We start from the raw sequence: 9,577 nt of genomic DNA, 5'->3' as shown, positions 1-9,577 counted from the left end.
ATATAATAGGAGTAGGACAGACATTGATTCCAACGATTGAAAAAGACCACCATCACACAAGTGCAGATTTCAATCATTGTTGCACAATAATATTTCTTATTTAAAAAAGAATAGCCGCCACACATGAAGAATTGAAAACATTAGGTCATTGTCTGTCCTTTGCGCTCCAATTGTATGACCAGCAATCTACCTAAAATCAACCTCTTTGAAATTGTGCCAACTGTAGCTATAAATACGTCGACATAATTCTCTGCGAGTGTCTATTCTTCATGCTAACAAACACTAAAGCAGTCCAAGGAATTAGAGAATAAATGTTTAAAAATGAATAAATCAGTTTTCATGAGCTGCACCATGTTTGTATGCCGACATCCTAAAAGATTTGGTTTTCTTTCTTTTTCCTCCTACAGTCTGGATTTTCTTGTGGATTATGAGCAAAACTTCAAAGAACCTCCTCGTTTTATTCTACCAGAAAAACAGTCAGTTCATTGAGTGGTTGCAATAGTTTGAATAATTCCAACTCTACTTTATGGTATAATGACACAGAACTGGTGGCAAAACCCAATCATTTTCACAAAAAGTCTTGTGGTAGCTTTCCATGACTATGAGCATGTTTTCTAGGTTACGAGTCAGACATCTGTCCCGCCATAGTTGCTGCGGCCAAAACATCTCATCTAGAAAATTAATCAGGTTAAAAAAGCCAGCCATAAGTCAAATTAGTGAATTTGATTGAATCTACCTCCATCCAAGTAGTGGACCCACATAGATGGGAGGCATCTGGTCGGTTGGTGGGTCTCTCAAAAGAAGATATTTTTTCCAACGGAATTTTCTCGTGAAAAGATCATTAGACATAAGGCATTGAGATCCAACAAAAGAGCCATCTTTGGTTGGTAAAGAAGAGTGCCATGGTAACAGAGCTAAGGAAACACAGAGACGACCCTATTAAATAGCTCAGATTGCAAAATGATTTTCACAATGTCTGCAGCTGGCCATATCATTACAATAATATTGCTCGACATGAGAAGAAACTTGAAGCTTGATGATAAGCACAATGATTCCTCTTGTAACATGAGAGATGCAGTACATGTTTCAGTTATATGTGCACTAACAAATTCCGTAGGTAGAAATTTACAATAGCTCCCAAAAGCTCTTAGTATGAAACAAGGAATGGGTTCCATGATGGACAGTAAACCAACATATACATGGTATCTTGTGTGCATAATACAGAAATATGGAACCTGACATGGTTCATTCTGTACATATACTAATACAAGTCTGCATCTAATACAGATGGCCATATGAACTGCATGAATGTGTCTGAAAAGCATTAGATGCCACAACTATTGATGCATCCAAGACTTTATATGATTAGCTTAGAACAGACACAGACATGCCGATTCTCATTGGAGAAGCTATAAAGAAGAATAAGAAGAAGAAATTGGTATAGGGATCATTTTGTCTTTAGTCTATCTGTCGCTATGGTTTCCAACTCACAGCCAACAACATCAAATCAAAAAGGTAAAGATTTAGAAGCACGCTTCTTATTTTCACACTGATCCATCAGTCACAAGTATCCCAAACAAAGATGACATTTGACATTTTGCTATTGCACAAACAAATAAATCAAAAGAAATGATGACACTAAAGTTAACCTTCTATTTATTCTTCACTAACAAACAGCCTCACATTATCTATCTGCATAATAGCTTTTTGAGAGCACAACATCTCTGGAATCTGATTAAGCCTTAAATAAATGCTGAGAATATCATTGCTTCATGATTTTTTTTTACCTGAGCATCCTGGACTCGCAGAGGTCTCTTTTAAACCTAAATATCAAATATATAGCTTGAATATGATCACATCTTATGGTTACACACCTAAAAGAGATGAAAAGAGATAACTAGATTCCCAAGAAAGCAGATGAGGTTGGGTTGTAATTGGCATCAATGCACATAGATGCAGGAAGAAAAAGACTAGCAAGAGATTAAGAGAATACATGATATGATAGTAGTTTCCCATAAAAATTCTGAACCTTCAATTCTTCATTCCTATTTCAAGGAAACCAAGTGATAGAAAAAAACCTAATTGCACTTTGCTGTTTTTTTAAGGAAAAGTAAAAAAGAAATGTTGCAAATTAAAATTGGTAACAAAATCATAAGACAGTTATAGCAAAGGTTTGTAGCATGAGACAACATGGATAAGAAAAAAGTATAATGTGTTTGTCATAGTTGAAGGTATTTTCATCAATTATTTAGTCACTTTCACTGTTTTTTTATATATCAAAGGTGAAGGTGTTTCAACGAACAAGTAGATTCTCATGCAGAAATATGGGCAGTGAACCAATGGTTTAAAATATTGAGAATGTGCCACATTTTATCAATGTTCCATACCATGCCAGTGCATCATGCGCACATGGCACCTTGCTTGCTGGCATGCCTTACTAAATAGGATGTACTGGTTCATGCCAACCTGTATCAAACCATGTTAGATTGATATGGTAGGCACCTCTCTCTCTGATGGGTAAGGGGAGATGTTTGTTTTGATGGAATCCTTGGGAGCCCAGCAGGTTTGACATAATAAATAAATAATAAAGTAATTAAATAAATAATTACTTTATGCTCTGAGGCTACCAAGCACATGGTTAAAGTAATTAAATAAATAAGTCAAATCCAAACAGATATGGACTATGCAACTAATTTTTAGTGAGATTCATGTAATTAATTAAAGTTGCACTGAATGATTTTGGAAAGGAACGGGTTCGATACTCTAGCAATATCCATACAACCACAATGTGAACATGATAGCCAAGTAGGATGCCTAGGAGCAGAGTAGACATTCTATATGGGGTTAAGGGCTTGCAAACTTGTGTTTACTTCCTCATATAATAAGACATTATTGGTGTTGTACAATGATAGCCAAGTATTTTATAATATAATACATTAATACTTGAGCATAACTTTTCTAGTTTTCATACGACTCCGAATATTGCATTTTAGCAGTGACTACATTCTAATCATCCTAATTCATGTTTTTAGCACTAAAGCATTGCCATGGAGTAATATGATGTCATATTACCTTAAGCATTAACTCCAAAATAGTCAGCAAGAATACGTCACTGACTTTGATAACATACTATTTTCTGTTAATATCTTTTTTTTTTTCTTTTGGCAAAAAAAAATTCAAGAGTTAGGACCGTCAAAATAAGTTTAATGTGGTTTAAATTAAATTTAAAAGGAAAAAACTAGATACGCATACTATGTGCTTATAAAAAGGCTATGTTTGCTAGTTCATTCCATAGCACAAGCATGGTATGGTGCACGGCACGTATCATGACAGTGTGTGACCAGCAGATAGCACCTAAAACCTTGGGGTACATTGCATTCACATAATAAACGACAACCTTTCTGTAGGTAGCTTGCTCAAGGGGGCATGCTTTCATGATTACTAGCTTTTACCAACAAACATGATCGTCAAATGTGGCAACAAGAATGGGTGTATATGGACCGGGGGGGAATAGAGCATTGCTTAAATGAAGAAAGAAGGGTAACAAGGAACTAAAAATCTTTTGGTTTGTGGCCGTAGTTAAAAAGTATCATATTATTCTTGTGATAATAAGAATGAGGGGGAAAAAGTGATGAAACTATATTGAACTCTTGAGTTTTACGTGCTCCAAATAAAGTTATGGTAGAAATAAGTAGTCAAAGTTAAAAAAATATGTAAAGTGTCCAACAGTTGAATATCAAGTCATGTCAGCTTTGACAAAGGGAGCACAGTGTTCAATGTGGTCTCAACTAAAACATGGAGTAAGCAAAGATCAGCGAACCAGTTTATACCATGCGGCATTTTGTGCGCCAATGAAAGATAGGCACAAAACATAGCCATATTGTGTATTGCAGAATGCAGGGAATCATTGTGGTCTGCCACATCATGAGCTGATATGTTATAGCACAATACATTTTATGCTTAACATGTTTTCTAAAATTCATTCAATTGCAGTATTTATGCAGCTTGGTATCATTAAGTGAATAAATATTCTTACAGTTAATGCCTTCAGATTCAAGCATTTTTTCACTCAGTTGAATTAATATAAAGCTAGTTTATGCTATTTTCTGTGAGAAATCTTATATTCAGTGATGCAAATGTTTAGGATATGTTTTATCAGCAACAAGAACACCCATTAGCATCAGTTGATATTCTTAATCTCTACTATTTTAGTGACAAAAGCCTACATGGCTGGACTTTAGTTTGTGGTTGAGTTGCCTTATGACTCGTTTGGTTCACAAAAAAAATTTTCTCACTGGAATGTTTTTTCAGAAAAGCTGATGCCTGAGTATATGATACATGAGAAAATAGTTTTTGCATGTTTGGTTGACCATAGGAAATGGCATAGGATACACACTTTATAGAGTGACTTATATTTGGTTAATCATCTACTTTCTTGAAAAAGTTGTGTAAAATATATGTTATACCCTTAATAAAGGGATTATAAGGAAAAAAATATCACATGCGTAATTTTTAGAATCAGATACTTAGAACACCACGATCTAGAGGTTTTGAAGATTCAACCCTAAAAAGATCAGAATATGTTTTTAATAGCTATTGTTAAATATTTTTAACGATTAAAATTACCATAATTCATAATATATTTTTAATAACTATATTTAATTACTTAAATCTAAAAATATTTTTAAATATTTTTAAATATTTAAAAATAGCTATTAAAAATATTTATAGGGTTGAATTTTTAGTTAATAGTTAGTCAACTTCCTTATATTATGATAATTTTAAATAGTTATTAATATACTTTTATATTAAAATTACCAGATTTTTTTTATATTACGATAATTTTTAGTAGTATATTTTTAATAGTTTAATATTAACTATAAAAAATAGCTATTAAGAAGATCATAATAGCTTAAGGGCATTTTTTTAAAAAAAAATTACCACAATTTCCATCCTGTGGGAAAGTGGCTTTTCTATATCCCATATGGTTTTTTCTTTCCCATAAAATGTGGAAAACTTATTCCCATGAAAAAACTACTTTCCCATTTCTCTTCTTTGAAAACTCCAATCAAATATAAGGCATTTTTTCATTTTTTCATTGACCACACTTTTCCCCTTCCTCTTTCCTTGAACCAAACGAGTCCTCAATGTAGCCAGACTATTAGATCCCAATTCCACAAGTCTTCATATGCTTTGAATTTCAAAGGACCCTATCTCTAGGCTCCACATACAGCAATTTAGATTTTCTAAAAACTTTGAAAAAAGAAAACCATGCCTAGCTCCTACACCTTCTCTTTTATTTTCTTACTTGGGTCCAATACATGTTTCTGGTTCTAGTTTTTATTTAAAGGCCAAAAGTCATGTTCTAAGAATTTAAACATGTTTATTTTCTAGTAAAAGCAATTAGAGTAGACAAGAATTGAAAAAAAAGATTTTCCTGTTATACCTTAGATTATCAACTGTATGCCTTTTAATTTTCCGTTACAATATATGCACTATGCTGGCTGCTGAACAGCATGGAATGGTTACAACTCTTGAATCGCTGGAAGTAGGAATTCATTAAGACAAAGGCATGAAACACATTGTACTTTGGGGGCATAAAAGGACACTTGAGTTGTTAATTGGAGTGACCATATATACTCATGTCAAAGAATCCTTAAACTTACTATGTTGGAGCAAGCTAGCTCAAACATTACTTTAATTCTGAACATGTTTTGGTTTTGGCAATCTTCTGCATTATGAAAGTCATCGACTAATCAATGTCATACAGTATATTCTTTCAAGACGTGTCAATCCATACCATACAACATGTTCCATGCCGACAAGATACAGGCATAAAATGGTGCTAAATACAAGCACACACCTACAAGGACCAATGCAGACCCATGTTGTTTGCCACCCTAGGCATGAGGCCAGATGACTCAGCATGACATGCATGGTGCCATCCCATAATGGCATGAGCATGACAAACAATATTTTAATCCTTGGTGTATGTACTTATGGATCTAGAACTATTGAAAGTTAGAAGGGTTCTAATTCTTGTAAACTAATAACATAAGTAGTTGTGAGGATCTAACCAGACTATAATAGAGAAATTCTCATTAAGAGCAGCCCAACTCAATCAAATTTTCCTTTATGATGTACTCAAAAATTATACAAATTGTCTTGTAATATAGGTCCAAAAGTGGAATCCTTGGTGCCGAGAGTGATACAGGTCCTCTTTATACCTGAATATAGTGGTACAAGTTAATTAATAAATGAAAGTGACCATAAGCAAGACCTTCTAGAAGGCTTGTATGGCTTCTAAAGTAGAAGCTTTTTGGGTATCTCTACTATATACAATGCAAAGACCTGAGGATGGGACTCACATGTCTCCACCCTGATTTTTTCAACCCGACCTCCTTAATCATATTTCCATGAGATATTATGAAGCAGACTCTTTCTTTGAATCAGGTTCTTTCTTTCCTACTCTAGATATATGCCCTTTTAATGACACATGTACTCCTCTTTTCACCATAAATAATTAAGCTGAAGAATGAGAGTACATAAAAATAAATGGGAATAAACATATCAACATGATTCTTTTGTTATCGTACACAATCATTCATTGAATACTCCTTTTTTTTTTCTGAACAGAACAGACCACATGCATTGCACTTGCAAACTACTAGTAACAATAGTCCTTAAGGTGACACACATTCACAAACCATAGGTAATACCAACATAGCAATTGCATAATGTGGAAAGTATAAATGAATTCATATATAAAAATAGATAAAGGATATGATGTCGCTAGAAAAATTAAGGAAAACGGGCAAGAAGAGACAAAATCTTACAGCTAGTTATTGTGTAAAACAATGGTGGATGTAGGGGGGCGAGAGGAGGCCAACCCCCTCCCGAGGTTTCGAAATGCATCTTAATAGCCATAATTAATCTCTGATATTGCCCCCCTATCCATATCCAGTACTTCAAATTCAATGGAATTGCTCGGTCGCCTCACATGAATTTCAAGTTATTTTTGCAAACCTCTCAATTTGAATTACCCTGCATACTCTGCCTCAAATCTAAATTCCTAATCTACTATCAAATTTTACCTAGTTATTACAGATTCACTTATATCCACTTTCTATGATAAGCCATAACAGGTACCCATATCTTTCAAAATTTAAATAAAGCATTACTCCTCTAAAAGATATCTTTAAAAGAAAGTAAGAGCCCACTTACTATTCAAACCTCACCATAACCTTCAAACTCTTCCCAACTAATCATAAAACTTCCTGTAGTTTCATAGTCAACTTCTTGCTCCTCGTTTTCAAGGGTTGCATCTCTTGTGACTTGCCTCAAGTAATTTTCTCATGCCTAGTGGCTTTGCTCACTTGAAAAAAGTGCTTCTCCCAATCTTCCTATGTTATAGTTTTATGAAAATTATAGAAAAGGTAGATGCCATATTCACAATGTTTATACAAGGTCATTTGCAGTTGTGTTACTTTAGCAACACTTTTAACAGATACATTATCTTTTGTTATATATGACTTAAATTTTTCTAAAAAAAGAAAACTAAAGACATAGTTCTTTCATGGAAAAAGAAAAGAAAAAAAATATTGCAAGTCTTTTTATTTTTATCATTATATATTATAAAAAATATTCTTCTAAAAGAGTCCTTGCTATGTAGTTCTTAAAGTTTTTATAATTTTATCTCGATATTGTCATAGGCGCTGTATTGCTTAGGACATGAACATTTTTTATAAGAAAAATACTCATGTACAAATGATATTTTTGATTGAAAAATTTAAATGGTTTTAACATGTGTTTTGGCCTCCCAAAGTATAAATCCTGGCTCCATCCCTGCTGCTGAAAAATACTTAATATCCTTGCAGAAATAAGAAGCACAAAAGCTATGATTTTCATTGAGTTTTAGGTGGTCCAAATCGGTGAATTTGTTAAAGAAAGCATGCATCATCCAAGTGACAGAATAGATCTTGTGGTGCGAGCTCTGGCAATGGGAGCAAAGTATTACAATGTGGTTTCCTCAGTCAAAAGAATGAAACTCTCTCAGGACATATTTTGTGCCAAAACAAGCTTCTTCAACTATAACTTGATCTTGACTTAATTCAATACTTCTCTGGGTAGTTGTTTATGTTACATAAGTAACCAATCATACCCATGACCTGGGTCTAAAACTCTAAAATTATTAACCATTAAGACTCAGAAGGGTTCTAAACTAATGACTTGTATAGACCTAGCCGATGTATGCTAAAAACAAGATACCTCGTTATAAGATACCCAACCCAATCTAGTTTTTCTTTAAGCTGTACTGAAGCAGATGCGTACCAGGAGTTTCAAATTACATCAAAGTCACAAAGAAGTCATCTAATTCTACAATATTATAGAGAAACACGTTCGTTAAACTAAAATCCCATCTACGTAAACTCCCATAAAATGAGATCCAGTGTCCACACGCACTGTTAAGTATCTCTAAGAGGAGATTACTTGATTAATTAGCGTGCGGAGCAGAGTCCAGAGGCGAACCCCTCTCCAGCTAAGCGACGAGTGGATAGTAGTACTCGTCCCTCCGATGGCGGTCGCGATCGACAGCGACGATAACGTAGACGGCGTAGATGATCCCAGGGACGTAGCCGAAGAGGGTGAGCAGCAAGCAGATGCAGAACTCCAGCTGAAACACCACACGTCGAGATCAGCGTCAGACGAAGGAGAAGAAGGAGGAGGGAGGGAGGGAGAGGAGAAAAAAATCGATCGGGTCGGACGGAGGGTGGTGCATACGCTGCAGCAACCGTGGTGGAGGAAGACGCCGAGCGGGGGGAGGACGATGGCGACGAGGATCTCGAGGAAGAGGCAGCATCTCTCCGAAGCCATCCCTGTTCTCGTTGTGGGCGCCCTTGATGTGCCCTTTGGTTTGGTTCGCTGTGAGATTTCAGCGAACAGTTGGATCGCGTCCTGTTCGAGTTTGCCGTGCAAATTGACTTGCCCACCGCCTATGACCTTCAACGGGTCCCACCAAGCAGCGTGAGGGAAATGGAATCCAATTCGAGTGGGTTTTTTATGGTGAGCAACCCGATCCGCGTCGTAGTTTTGAAGGAGGGTTGCCGCTCGAATACGGGGATCGGGAGACTGACCGGACATGACTTCCTTGAATTTAATTTGAGCCGCTTTTATTTTTAAGGAAAAAGGGTTGTTTTTGTAATCTATGGATGCTTTCAATATTAAAATATCTTATGATTATACTTAATATTGAAGTGATCGTTAACTATTTAGAAAAAAAAGAGAAACGGCTTAAATTTATGGTTGAAATGCAGTAATAGCGTCTAAAAAATTTTAACATGAGAAAAATATAGTTTTTACCATAAAATTTAGAACTACAAGCAATCGAGCCATCCTATTTTTGATTGCATCAATTTGGTTAATAAAATAAAAAAAATGAACGAAATAAAAAATTTAAACATATACGCACGGAATTTGTAAGTAATCTGACGTGGCAACTTAAACATTGGCAAAATTCAATTAGTTAAATCTCCTTCTTCAATTAAACTTAAAATATAAAAGGGATCCAACTAACTTT

The 9,577-nt window shown here is 35.0% G+C and overlaps 1 protein-coding gene across 3 annotated transcripts; it reads right to left on the bottom strand.

Annotated features, from left to right (window-relative positions):
- Positions 1-360: 360 nt before the first annotated feature.
- LOC103711022 (hydrophobic protein OSR8-like) lies at positions 361-9,035 on the bottom strand. 3 transcript variants are annotated; one of them, XR_015971213.2, is made up of 4 exons: positions 8,782-9,035; positions 8,491-8,674; positions 1,994-2,045; positions 361-1,823 (listed from the first exon to the last, which is right to left on the bottom strand). XR_015971213.2 is itself a non-coding variant. In XM_088706997.2 (3 exons), the coding sequence occupies exons 1-2, from the start codon at positions 8,872-8,874 to the stop codon at positions 8,540-8,542; spliced, it is 228 nt and encodes a 75-aa protein (XP_088563123.1). In that variant the 5' UTR covers positions 8,875-9,035; the 3' UTR covers positions 361-1,823; positions 8,491-8,539. The 3 variants fall into 3 exon arrangements, 2 of the variants coding, with proteins under 2 accessions (XP_088563123.1, XP_008795214.2); XM_088706997.2 differs by lacking the exon at positions 1,994-2,045; XM_008796992.6 differs by lacking the exons at positions 361-1,823; positions 1,994-2,045 and having other exon boundaries at positions 6,636-8,674; positions 8,782-9,033.
- Positions 9,036-9,577: the final 542 nt, after the last annotated feature.

This window comes from Phoenix dactylifera, chromosome 11, assembly GCF_051530095.1.
Source record: "Phoenix dactylifera cultivar Ajwa chromosome 11, Ajwa_hap1_PhDact_Kaust_v1.1, whole genome shotgun sequence".
Lineage (NCBI taxonomy): Eukaryota > Viridiplantae > Streptophyta > Magnoliopsida > Arecales > Arecaceae > Phoenix > Phoenix dactylifera.
Note: the sequence above shows the minus strand (reverse complement) of the source record. Positions and strands in the feature narration are given on the sequence as shown.

What these genes read in the sequence shown, in the direction of transcription:
- LOC103711022 (XM_088706997.2), bottom strand. Translation starts at nt 8,874, where the DNA reads ATGGCTTCGGAGAGATGCTGCCTCTTCCTCGAGATCCTCGTCGCCATC. An exon ending in TCCACCACGGTTGCTGCAGC is followed by an intron (nt 8,675 to 8,781) that starts GTATGCACCACC and finishes GTGGTGTTTCAG; the next exon opens with CTGGAGTTCTGCATCTGCTT.